The sequence below is a fragment of the Arvicanthis niloticus genome, chromosome 7 (assembly GCF_011762505.2).
Source record: "Arvicanthis niloticus isolate mArvNil1 chromosome 7, mArvNil1.pat.X, whole genome shotgun sequence".
Classification (NCBI taxonomy): Eukaryota; Metazoa; Chordata; class Mammalia; order Rodentia; family Muridae; genus Arvicanthis; species Arvicanthis niloticus.
This window is the reverse complement of record NC_047664.1, coordinates 37,866,550-37,880,305: the sequence shown is the minus strand read 5'-3', so window position 1 is coordinate 37,880,305 and position 13,756 is coordinate 37,866,550. Positions and strand designations below refer to the sequence as shown.

The 13,756-nt window shown below is 44.4% G+C and overlaps 1 protein-coding gene across 1 annotated transcript; it reads right to left on the bottom strand.

Moving 5' to 3' along the window:
* Window positions 1-3,952: 3,952 nt before the first annotated feature.
* Window positions 3,953-13,022, bottom strand: Ywhah (tyrosine 3-monooxygenase/tryptophan 5-monooxygenase activation protein eta). Its single transcript, XM_034509122.2, has 2 exons — window positions 12,651-13,022; window positions 3,953-5,385 (listed from the first exon to the last, which is right to left on the bottom strand). The coding sequence occupies exons 1-2, from the start codon at window positions 12,735-12,737 to the stop codon at window positions 4,732-4,734; spliced, it is 741 nt and encodes a 246-aa protein (XP_034365013.1). The 5' UTR covers window positions 12,738-13,022; the 3' UTR covers window positions 3,953-4,731.
* Between the last annotated feature and the right edge of the window lie 734 nt (window positions 13,023-13,756).

Sequence of the window (13,756 nt, the reverse complement as noted above, 5' to 3'; positions counted from 1 at the left end):
GATCTCAGGAATGGAGATGTCTCCAGAGACCACCAAAGACAAACTAAAAGGCTAGGACTTACGATCACACACCACCAGTTCAGAAGAGATGACAAATGCAAGCCTTGCAAATAGTTTATCAGTAGACAGAGAAATAAAAGATTCTTTTCAGTCACCTTTAAATGTATGTATGTATGTATTTGGGGAAGACTCATGTCACAGTCTTTATATGGACAGAGGACAGTTTGTGGGTGTCAGTTCTCTGCTTCCATCACGTGGGTTCCAAGAATCAGACTCAAGTCAGCAGACTTAGTGCAAGCACTTTTAACAGCTGAGCCATCTGAATGGCTCATTGGTCATTTTCCTAACCTCTACATAAATACAGTAAACTGTGAATTGTGTTCCAGTAGGAGAAAACCTGAGTGTCATTTTCATTTTCTTATTGTATCTACATACATTTACATATATGTACACAGACACACATATACACATATAATCCCACCTTAGCTCTGTAAGAACAAGGCTCATGTCTGTGTCAACTCACCAAGGTATCTCAAGCCACTCAACCAATGCTTACTATGTAGTGGGAATCTAATGAGATTATTGAGTGGAAAAGAAATGATAAATTCACTGTGTGGTAAAGAGCCATAGTCTTAGACCCCCAAAATGAGCTCACGAGAGGTGTCAAGAATGGGCTCAAGAAAGGGAGAGGAGATCATAAAATTTGAATAGTGCATAAGAAAGTCATTCCAGAAGGATCAGTAAAGAGTCATGTAAAAGTAAGAGAGAAAGGCTAGGTTCAGTCAATAGTATCTGTTCCACAAAAAGAAGGGCCTGTTTGATATCTCTAAACTCATTTAAAAAAAAAAAAAAAAGCCAGGAGTGAGATCCCATGCCTTTAATCCCAGCACTGTTGAGGCAGAGAGAGGAAGAACCCAAAGGCATTCTAATCAGTTGCTCTAATTGAATCAATGGGCTCTGGGTTTAGTAAAACACTGTCTCAAAAAAAAAAAAAATATGGTGGAGAGTGACTGAGGAAAGAATCTGATATCAGTATGCACACGTGTGTACACCCAATACATGAACATGTTAGACCCACACAAAGCTGAGTGAGAAGGTTGAACAAGTTTGATGAAGCTGCACTTCATCTGGTGCTACTGCTTCCAACTGCTGAGTTACTCTCTCAAGGTGTTGCCTACAAAGTATCCTTTCTCAGAGGAAAAGCATTAAGGCCCTGATTTCAGGACATGCCTGGGAATGTAGGTAGGACACTGAGAAGCCGAACTGGTTAAAAAGGCAAAAAAGGCAAATGAAACCAAGAGTGACAGCAGACTGGTAAGCAGAGGGGTCTTATCAAAGATGTCTCCTCATCAACAACTCTAGGTCCTTTTGAAGTTTCAAATTGTTTCTGTGCACATACGAAAGCAACATAGTGATATGGGAAAGCAAGGACCTTGAAGTCTTGCAAAGCACCAGGCAAGGCTGCCTTCTGGCTATTTAACCTTAGGAAAGCCACTCTTCCTGGGTCTCAGAAGCCTAGTCACTTTTCTTTTTCTTGGGGGTTGAGGGGAAGGGCAGGGTGTGGTGGTGGTGGTGGTGGTGGTGGTGGTGGTGGTGGTGGTGGTGGTGGTGTGGTGGTGGTGGTGGTTTTTGAGACAAGGTTTCTCTGTGTAGCCCTGGCTATCCTGGAACTCACTCTGTAGACCTCGACCTGGCTGGCCTCCAACTCAGAGATCCTGCCTGTCTGTCTCCCAAGTGGTGAGATTAAAGGCATGTGCCACTGCTACCCAATTCCAGTCCTTGAACTTTAAAGTTTGTTTTTTAAAGGTTTGGGTGGGGGGAGGGCAGTGAGCAGGATGTAAAGTGAATAAATAATATACATATATTATTCTGTGAGTCTGTGCAGGGTCTATCTATTTGAGAGCAGGTGCCCACAGAAGCCAGAAGAGGGCATCAGAGTCCCTGGAGCTGGAGTTAACAAGCAACTATGAATAGCCCAACATGGGTTGCAGGGAATCAAACTAATTCTCTCAAGAGCTATACCTATGTTTAACTACCCAACCATCTCTTTAGCCTGAACTAAAGCCTCTCTTACCAAGATGACTCGCTCACAGGATAGCAAGTGTCCTTTCCCCTCATTCATGATAGCTTCTGTCCTCTAGAATAGCCTGGCAGGTACAGCTTGGGAAATGAACTAGACACTATTGCTTTGATCTTCAACTCACTCAACCTTGTGGAGCTCCTGCTGTTCTGGACACCATCAAGGTCTACAGCCCAGTGGAAGTGAAGAGAAACAACTTAGGACAACGACAAGGACTGATCTATGTTACCTAGTAGTTCAAAGAGAAGGGGAGGCTTCCAGTCAGATTAGGAGATTCAAGAGTGTTTCATTAGATCTTGACGGAAAACATTCTTGTGATGTCAGCTTGGAGAAGAGAAGAAAGCAGCAGAAACAGGCTGGCCATTGGTATCTTTCTAGGGTCTAATCTCAGATAGGGGTTAAAATAGCCATGGTATAGGAGCCATGAGGGCAGCTCCATATTTAAAATGTTTATTGTCAGCCCCAAACTCCTGACCTTGAGTGACCTTTCTGCCTTGGCCTCCCAATTAGCTGGACTGTAGGCTCATGTTGCCATACCCAGCTGAACAGCCCAGTTTTGGTTTTTTGTTTTGAGAAACATTTTCATGTATTCCAGACTGGCCTGGAGCTTACTACTTAGCTGAGCATGACCTTGAGTGTCCAATCCTCCAGCCTCCACCCAAGTCCTGGGATAGCAGGTGTTTATGTTGTGGGGACTCCGACCTGAGGTTTCACAAACAAGCACTACTGAGCTGCCCAACAGTCTGATTTGATCTCAGCTTTACCTCTTTAAAGCCAGGTCCCTTCATGACATGACTGATACATTGTTTTCTCATGTCTAGAATTTTAACATTTCTGCCATCCGGGATCTCTGCAGAACTGCACATACACTGCCAGAACCTAAGGGCTTTTTGAAATGGTTATTAAGCAGCCCAATGCCTGCAATCTATTAAAAAAACAAAACAAAAACCCTAAGTTCCTCCTATGCAAAAGAAATAGGCCTTAATCAGGCAGCAAAGCAATCTACTACACTTATGCTACAGCAGCTTATAGCTGTCTTGGCTCCTCTCAAGAAACCCCATTTATGCCAGGCATGGTGCTGCATGCCTTTAATTCCAGCACCTGAGAGGCACAGGCAGAAGCAGAGGCAATCAGATTTCCAGTTTGAGGTCAGTCTGCTCTATACAGCAGTTTCAGGCAGCCAGAGCTATAGAGACCCTGTCTTTAAAAAAATAAAAATCATTGGTGGGGAGTGTCAGTAAAAAGTCAGCTCGCGGGAGTCAATTCTTTCCTTCTGCATGTGGGTCCAGGAAGTGAAATCAAGCCCATCAAGCATGTCACTGGCTGAGCCACTTAATAAACTCATTTTAAAGACGTATTTAACCCCACCCTTTTTGTTTTACTCAAAACTTTCATTATACATCTTTTGGGGACAGGATCTCTGTTGTAGCTCGAGTTCACTATGGAGATTCACCTGCTCCTGCTTCTTTAGGGCTGGGAGCAGGCATGGACCACCACACTTGGCTAAAACTATTCACTAAAAACTAGTTCAGGGCCTCAGGCTGCACCCCCTAATTATCATTTTCTAATACTACTTTAGAAAGTGTACTGTCAGTACTAAACAACAGTAAACCCTCAAGTAGATCAGCCACCACCCTGCCAACAGACAGAGCAAACCTCAGAGGCTTCCTACCACAGAAGGCAGCACTTTGCCTGGCTCATTTATAAGCATTGCTTAACAAGGACAATGGATAGAAAGGGTTATTTGATAGAACACTACTGTGTGCTTTAAAATATGTAATGAAGTCAGAGGACAGCAGACATTTGCATATTAAATACATATGTCTAACGCTGCCATGTTTGGGAAGAGGGAGGAGAAAAATCAAGACCATATACAGGTAATATCCCCAAAGCAGCATTTATTTACTCTTTTAAGTCCAAAACATTTATTTTAGCAGTCTGGCATTTCATAACCACCCATCATGATTGACACAGGTTGACACACATGATGCTGTCAGGGTACACAAGAACAATAGCCAAAGAGTTACAAAAAATAAATCCATGATTCTTAATCACAATCAAAAAAAAAGTTACACATATCAAAAACTTCTGATGCATTGCATTGAAAAGAAGGTGTGCGCACATCATAATTTAAAGAGGCACAGCAAGGTGCTGCTGAAAGCTCACAAGAAACAGTTTATAAAGCGGATGGTGAAGGAACAAGTTGTCGCTGTGTCAGTTTCCATTAGCTGAAGGGAGGGGTGAGAGGGTCAAATTCATTTTTGCATGCACAAGATGTACTGCTTAACAAAACACTATCAGCTTGTTTTAAATAGCAGCCATAGCCTGTGTTGGCTAATTCTCCTTTCTACACTCAATTACCATCACCTGGATTTGCTATAGATCAACAGACATGATAAAATGCCTCGTTCAGAACACACTTCTCTGCACAATTCATAAAGGGAACGCCCTGTGGCTCAAAGCAACCATCAGTCCAGCAAATGCCCAAGAAGGTTTATCTGAAACTGCTTCCCAAGGGACAAGAGGGCAGATCTGAATAGCTGTGCTGCCAATACAGATAGGTTTAGCACTAGATATAGTGATTGTGGCAAGGAAGAATCAGTGATAATGGGGGTGGTGGGTGAAGGAAGGGCCAGGGACCTGAAGGGTCTTCAGTTGCCTTCTCCTGCTTCTTCATCCTGCTGGTCGCTCGTCCAGAGGGTGAGGTTGTCTCGAAGCAACTGCATGATGAGAGTGGAGTCCTTATAGGAATCCTCGTTTAATGTGTCCAGCTCAGCTATAGCATCATCAAAGGCTTGTTTGGCTAAGAGGCAGGCCTGCTCGGGTGCATTCTGGATCTCGTAGTAGAACACAGAAAAATTGAGGGCCAGGCCAAGCCGGATGGGGTGTGTTGGCTGCATGTGCTCTTTGCTGATTTCGAAGGCTTCCTTATACGCCGCCTCAGAAGCTTCAACCACACTGTTTTTCTTCTCCCCAGAAGCCACCTCTGCCAAGTAGCGGTAGTAATCGCCCTTCATTTTCAGGTAGAACACCTTGCTCTCATACTGAAAATCATTGCAGTTCTTGATGAGGAACTTGTCAAGCAGAGCCAAGACATCATTGCACACTGTCTCCAGCTCCTTCTCAATCTTCTCCCGGTAGGCTTTAACTTTCTCCAACTTCTTCTCATTTCCATCTGCCATGGTTTTCTGCTCAATGCTACTAATAACCCTCCAAGAAGATCGCCTGGCACCAACTACATTCTTGTAGGCCACAGAGAGGAGATTTCTATCTTCATTAGATAGTGGTTCATTCAGCTCTGTCACCTGCAAAACATCAGAGGTAAACATAAGAGGACAAAGCTTGAGTATCCAAAGAATCATCCCTTCGACATGATGAACCTCTTTTTTCAAACTGGTGGCAGGTAGTGGCAAATGCCAATGACCTTAGTATTTCAACATAACTATCAATCCTTTTCAAAATGGAGCCAGGTACAGGAGGATACTGTGATCTCAGTACTCCAGGCCTAACGTAATTTATTATTATTTAAATCTGATGTTTGTGTGGCTTAAAATAAGGCTTAGTGGGTTAAAATGCTTACTGCTCTTGCAGAGGACTCAGCACTCACGTCAGGTAGCTCACAGTTATCCGTAACTCCAGCTCCAGGAAGATCTGACACACATCCCCCAACACCCATACAAAGACTTCTAGTTTTTTGAACCAGGATTTCTGTGTGTAGCCCTAGCTATCCTAGAACTTGTTCTATAGATCAGGCTGGCCTCAAACTCAGAGATTTGCCTGCCCCCACCTCCCAAGTGATAGAATTAATGGTGTTTATAACCACTACCCAGCAAGAATTTTTTTTTTTTAAATGATGTTCTCATTTTGGTAGAAGAACAGCTGAATGGGCACCATGAACACACTATTCTGAAGACGTGGCCCTGTGGTACTTTCATGTGCACCTCCAGGCCTCACTCAAACTAAGAGAATACAGTAGCAATAAACACCCACTCTGCTGAAAGGGAACAATGTGACTTTAGCAGCCATCTTTTTTTTTTTTTCAAACTGCATAACTGAAATCGAAGTGGCTGTAAAATTTTCAAACATTACTTACTTTAAATGGAAAAATTCAATTTTACCAATTACAACTTTTCTTGCTTTTCTATGATGCCAACTCCAAGTAATGACAGTGCCTTTGTAAGTCAAGAACATCAAGATTGCCAGACATCACAATAGGCTGAGAGGAATTCTTCTTCCCTGGGTCTTCCGAGCAAGAACTACCTTGCCAGCCTCTGAATTTCAGATCTCTAGCCTCCAAATCTGTAGAATTTATTTCTACTGTTTTAAGCTACTCAATTTGTGGGGTTTTCTGTTGTTGTTTTGCTTGGCTGGTTGTTTTTTCCAAGAGACAGGGTTTCTCTGTGTAACAGCCCTGCTGTCCTGGAACTCACTTTGCAGATCAGGCTCCTATTTCTAATACAGGTGTCTGAAAAGGTCCGAGAGGCCAGTCCAGCCCAGCACTGGAGTTACTTACTTGATGGCTGTGAACTACCTGAGGCTAGGAATTGAACTCGGGTCTCTATTAGAGTCTAAAGTCTTCTTTAAAAGCAGTATACACTTACACCCTTCAGGAAAACCTTCCCATTTATACAAAAGTCAGCCTCTCCATTTTTTTTCTGTCTCTGTTTTGAGACAGGGTTGTGTAGTCCTGACTGTTCTGGAACTCACTATGTAGACCAGACTGTCTTCAAATTTTCACAGATCCAGTTACCTTGCCCTCTTGAGAGCTAGGATTAGAGGCATCTCTCCATTTCTTAAAAACAAAATATTCAACAAATAACAAAAGCAGTCTCAGCAATTTAACTGTTGTCTTTATGTAACACAACCTCTGGCTATCCCAACTCTCAAGTCCATGGCACTTGATTTACCCATTCTCTGCTCTAAGATTACACAGCATTATTAAAAGTCACAAATAAGACAGTCTGTTGTTAAATCATTTATCTTCCTATGACACGATGTGCTTACTCAGAAATCTCTAAGGGCCTCCTCCCACTACTCATAAGGCAATAAACTGGATAAAAATAGATCTAGTGCCAAAAACAGAACAATGACTAGAAAAACTTAAAAGTTCTTAATCTGGGAGAGATCCATTACCAAACGAAACACTGAGCAAACAAAACTGACAAAGGAGTCAGATATGGATAGTAATGTAGGCCCATATTCACAGCTACTCAGAAAGCTGAGGCAGGAGGACTGTGATTTCAAGCCTTACTTGGGCTATGTTATAAGCTCAAGACCAACACAGATAACTAACACTCTAAGCTTACTCTTGGTCAAATGAAAACAGATTAGGGAAACGACATGTCTTTTTGCCTTGCTTTTGACATCATTCAACCCAAACGACTGGCATTACTGCACACTACTGTCTCTGAAGGCCCTGCTGTTCTGATGGTGGATGTGTCTACACCTATGGAAGAGGAACAGAACATTAGTGAAGAAAGAAGAGTGAAGAACACTAAAATGCTGGCATTACACTGCCTCCAAGGGGGACATCAGTGTTAGTATTTTGTCTAAACTCCACCTCCCCAGTTACCTGGCAACCACCAGGTAGGCCTGATCCACTATAAAAGGGGCTGCTTGCCCCCTCCTCACTCTCTTACTCTCTTACTTTCTTTCTTACCCTCTTGGGGCTCCCACAGGCTTATATATAATGAAGTCAAAATGGGGAAACTAAGAATTTCTTAAATTTTTGTGTGCACACATATACACACACTCTCAAACAGTCAAGAGTGCACACAGTGTGTATGTATGTAGAGAACAATCCCAGGTACCATTCCTCAGGCATCACCCATCTTTGAGACCCTCTCAAGTAGGGTCTCTCTCAATGGTTTGGAACTCAAACAAGTAGTCTGGGCTAGAAGACCAGTGAACCTATCTCTGCTTTCCCATCTCTGAGTTACAAGCATTTGCTCACTGTCTGGTTCTGCTGCTGTTTTTAATGTGGGTTCTGGGATCCATCTCAGCTTCGTATGTTTGTATAAGCACTTTATCAACTAAGCCATCTTAACAGCTTTGATAAGTACAATGGAACAATTCACAGCCAGAACTACGGTGATACTACTACTCCTGGCCTTCAGAACTGATAGAGTTCAGACTTACATACTTCCCCTTCATACTCGTCCACTGTAGCTAAGCCAAAACTAGTAGACTTTATTTTTAATCAAACGTGGCAGATACATTCAGTAAGTATAAACTGCTTAGTAAGTGCACTTATATAAAGTCACTGAAACAATATAGCAGAACATACATCGGATGTATGTATAGCAGAATATAGCTATAGTATAGCAGAACATACATCGGAAACTATCCTATAACTTCATAGGACATTGTACATCATGAAAATAAGAACTTGACACTTCAAATTCTGGCTTCACAACTATTTGACCAAGACAAAATTAACTATTAGACATATCATTTACAAAATGGTGCTATTACAAACAGTACCTGAAGACACTTGTTTCATATAAAGCCCACATTATATGAGGGCTGAGGGAGTCATTCAGTGGTAGAGCATATGTTTAGCATGCATACACCCTGTGGTTTGATCCCTAGCACTAGGCAAATTAGTGTAAATAAAACAGTAAGTATATGGCCTAACAGCTACCATCCAATAAGTACCTTGCAAATAAAGCAATATATCCCACAAACTTGCTGAATACAATACAGAAAACACTGGGGTACCCCTCTTAAAACTTTTTACTGTTTTCAGACCGTCTGAGTAGCTCAATCTAGTCTTGAACTCACAATAATCCTGTAAACTCATTTTTTGTTTTTTGGTTTTTTTTTTTTGATTTGTTTTTTGGTTTTTTTTTGAGACAGGGTTTCTCTGTGTAGTCCTGGCTGTCCTGGAACTCACTCTGTACACCAGGCTGGCCTCAAACTCAGAAATCCACCTCCTTTGCCTCCCAAGTGCTGGGATTAAAGGCGTGCGCCACCACCGCTCGGCGTATTTCTTAAGTGCTGGGATTATAGGTATGAGCCATCAAACTTGGCCCATAACACATATCTAAAGGAATGGTATAGCACAACAGTTTCCTTAGCTTACAGATTGGTAAAGATACACCTTCAATACCCAGCTACTGGAAAACAGGTCTCTCCTAGTTTTCATTTATTTCAAACAGCACTAACGTGGTTTTCACACTAGCCATGTGTGGTGGCTCACAGCTTTAATTCCTGTACTTGAGAGGCAGAGACCACTTTGGTCCACTTAGGGAATTTCAAGCCAGCTGGAGGGACATAATAAGCACCTGTCTCAAAAAAAAAAAACAAGTCATATTGTCAGGTTTTCTACACCTCAGAAACCTTCCCCAGGTCATTCACCTTTTATGTAACACCTGCTTCTCCCATTTCTCATACTCTCCCAGCTAGTGGCAAAAAGAGCCCTTTGCCTCTGTTAGGGCATTTTACCTCTTCTTGTCAAACTCATATTTCCTTAAATGCAGTTTTGTTTCCTGAACTTCATATTCATCAAATCCAACATTTCTCTATGCTCTGCCAACACTAAGACTACAGCAGCTGGGTGTGACGGCACAGCCACAAGCCAAGCACTCAGGAGGCATAGCAAGAGAATCCTGGGTCTGAAGTCAGAGACTAAGGCTGTACAACACTGTCTTTTCATTTTATAATTTCATAATCACCACCTATGTTTTGATATAATTGATTCTGGAATAGAAGCTGTGACTGAATAGTGTCCACTCTCTGCCTGTCAATATTCACTGGAAGCCTATAGTTTCCTTTTTTCCTGATATTCCACAGTCCTTCCACAGTAACGTTTTCATCCCACTTAAGCAGCTTACTTCAGAGTCCACATGAAACTCCATCACCTGGCTAGGAATGAGATCAGGAAGAGCTTGAAGGTCTTTTTTATTGAGCTCTGTTCAGAAACATGTCGACTTTTCATATTGTGAGTTTCAACTCAACTGAAGGAACACCACTATTTCTAACTGGGGGAGGTTGCTGGGGAATCAAAACTGGGGCTCTACCACCCAACTCCAAGTCCAGTAAAAATCCTTAAGTAGTTTACCACTACTGTCCTCCAGGTGATGCTGCTGGATCAAGAAACATTATAGGCAACATGATTAAACCATTTAAATTAAGAAAGACCTTGAAGATTAAAGACAAAAAATTACCTGCTAGTAACACAAACATTCCTAATTTTATACCTCAGAGACCCTGAAGCCAGGAGAACTAACTTTCAAGGTCAGAGCAGTGGCCTCAGATCATTCCACCAAACCAGTGTCCTGCTCCATTCTCTCTAAAACTGTATACTTACCTGCCTTTCAACTGCCTGAAAGAAAGCCCACATAAACCCAGAGGGAAGCTAGGCATGGTGGTGCTACCAATGATCCCTGCATTTGACAGGTAAAGTCAGGATCATCTGAAGTTCAAAGCCAACCTCAGCTATTTAATGTGTTTGAAGTTAGCCTGGGATACACGAAACCCTACCTAAAAGAAGGGAAAAAATAATTAAAACAAAACAAAAACCAGTAAGTTTACTAGAATTCATTCTTCCCAAAAGCTTTAACTAAGGTTTTTTAATGGATGACTCATTAATATTAAGAATTTCATCTACAAACTACATAACAGGCAAAATGAGATAAAAGTATATCCCACTAATATAGGTGGGACAAACATGAATTCTGATAGAAAACACTCCTCATTTTTAATAGTTAATTTGAGGAAATGTTTTACCATGGATTTGATGGTACAAAAATATTAAATTCTCAGTGTTTGGTGTCTTTCCAACCCATGAATCATTTTAGAAATACATTATAAATTTTGAACACAAAGGTCCATTAGTTTTTGCAAAATGTTACTTTAATGCCTCAGAGAACATCTGTGGATACAAGCAGGAAATTGCAGAACATTCTTCAAGGCCATTTAGAACACCAGAGAGCCTTTTCTTTTTTTCCCTGCTCAAGTTGTTTTTTTCTTTCTTGCAATCTCTCTCTAGTCTCTTATTTTCCACCTGAGGATAGTTGAGAGCTCCAGATACCTAATGGCCATCTCCCCTTTATTTCCATATCATCTTCCTTTCCAGAGGGCCTCCCTAAACTGCAGCCTTCAAGTCCCACCCCACATCAAGCTAAAGCCTCCTCACCCAGCTGTTCAGGGAGAGGCTTCAATTTGCATAATCCCAGAACCATTTAGTAGTGACTTGGTGTTCGGATAGAGGTGGCTTTCAGGGTGCACAGTAGTAATGTCAGTCTTAACTGTATTTTAAATTCATTTTCTTAAAGAATCCACAATTTCTTAAAAAGTTCTGACCCCAAACCTAGAATGTTCCCTGTTATAAATGAGTGCGTCTATCTAACCAGAACAGCATACCATAATGCTGAAATCAGTCTAACCAAGGAATCAACAAATGGCCTGATGTTGGGGGATTCCGGAGACATTTTGCTGAATGTGTACCAGGACACTGGAGGAAAGATAACTTGATTATCGATCTTACCTGGGAAATCCTAAATGTTGGCTTCAATTTTCTATTTCATGTAGTATCAAAATTTCCAAATTAAATTTGTATGGAGTAACTGGGTTTAAGAAATCCTTTCAAAAACCAGACATAGGTCATATGAGCTACAATCCAGGGCAGTTAATACTTAAGTCGCTAAAAACTGCCCAAGGACTGCTAAAATGCAGATTTCCGAGCCTCACCCTCGTTCATGTGTTAGTCTATATTAGTCTAAGGTGGAGTCCAAGGAAATGTTCCCCCTAGTCTGAGGATCTAGTGGCCACAGTTGTAATTCTGGCACTGTGTGACCTTGACAAGAAATATTCTTTTAGAAAATACCCAGGACGATGTGAAGAGTCATCTCTAGTGTGGTAACAGAACTCAAAAGTCTTGGATAGGCAGGTAGGCTGCTAACCTAAGATATTCGCTAGGGTGTGGCTGGGCATGTCTCCTTTACCGGAAATCAAGCTGCAGAATCCATCTATGAGGGTCTCAGGAATGCAAAGGCACACCCAGGTTTGCTTCATTTCATCTCCAGGAAGGCATGCAGCGTGGACCGTTGGGATGTATGCAAAGACCCACACCCTCCTTCACGCCTATGACTGCTGGAAAGGGGTCCTTCCCACACAAAGCCAGACCCGAGGTGTGGAAATGGGGAAAAAAAAAAAAAAAAAAAAAAAAACCAACTTCAGACCAGCAAAGCAAACAGGTCGTAGCAGAGAAAACCAGGAGACAGGTCTCCATTCGCGGACGAGTCTTTATTACAAGTGGTGAATGGTGGACGGAAAGCGCGTTTCGCCCCAGGTCCCGCAGAAGGGTCTAGAAGCAGGAACGCGACTTCCTCCTTTCCTCGGGTACCCCCTCCCCCACCGGGGCTCTGAGCTAGGACACGGCGACCCCCGCCCGCCAGCCTCCGAGAGGCCTCCCGGGGAGACCCCGCCCCGGCCAGGCCTCAGGAAATGGACAGACCGCCGGCCGCCGCGCCTAAAAGGTGGCGGTGCGCAGGGAGAGAGCCGCCGCCCAGGCCCGGGCCCGACCCACCCCGCAGCCCCCCGGTCGCCCGGCTCCCGGCGCGCTCACCGCCTTCATGGCGGAGGCCATGTCGTCGTAGCGCTCCGCCTGCTCCGCCAGTCGCGCCCGCTGCAGCAGCTGCTCTCGGTCCCCCATGTCGCTCGCGACTCGGCCTCGCCTCGCACGCCCGCACCGCCTGCTCGCTCGCTCGCTCGCTCTCCCGCCTGTCCGCTTCCCGGTCGCCGCCGAGGCCGCCGCCGCGCACGCGCACTGGCTCGCCGGCTGGCGGGAGGCTGCAGGCTGCGCCGCCGCTCGCGCCTTCTCTCTGGCTGGCTGCACGCGCTGTGGCGAGCGCAGCGGAGCGACCGAGAGAGGATAGGGGGCGCCGCGGGCGGGCGGGGAGGACGCGACGACGCCTGCGCAGTCGGAGCGGCCCGCCGAGAGCCACGGGAGGGGGCGGGGCAGCCCAGCCCTAACGGTCTTTTTAAGGTGACGTCACCTACTATAAATAGCCGCGGCTAGGGCCGCGCTGGAGAACTGCGCAGGCGCCTTAGGAGTGCTGCATTTTACCGCCGCAGCGTTGGAGGGTGGGGAGCGGCTGGGGCGCGGTAATGGTGGTTCCACAGGCAGGCGTTGTCGCAGCCCAGGCCAGAAAAATGCCCCCCAGAACCCACGACAGAGCTCAGGCTTGAGAAGCAGATACCCGCAGATAACCCTGTATGGAGAAGCCGATGCGCCCCGGCCCTGGATTGAGGGGCGGCTTTGCTCGGTGTGGCCACACCCAGCGCTTCGGTCAGCTCTGGCAGCGGCGTGGGGTGGGTCCTGCCCTTTGGGATAGCCCATCACAGACACACTAGAATCCACCATACTGCAGAGTGGCGCTGTCATCCTTATAAGTGACCTTGGGCCAGCTCTGGCTTGCACGGGAAGGGATAGGGAGCTTGGCAGAGTCGCGTAGCATTGGCGACATAACTACGGGGAGCTGGCCCACTGTTGGGTCTTGACTAGCACTAACCTATTTCATACAACCCACTCCAAGAAGGGCACAGCAGGTCCCCCATTCTTCAAAGCAGAAGTGCTATCTATGACCCTGGTAAACTAGAAAAACCAAAAGTTGGCAACCAGCTGGGTCGACTTAACCTGGTTCAAATCTTTTTAGGGAATTAGTGATTATA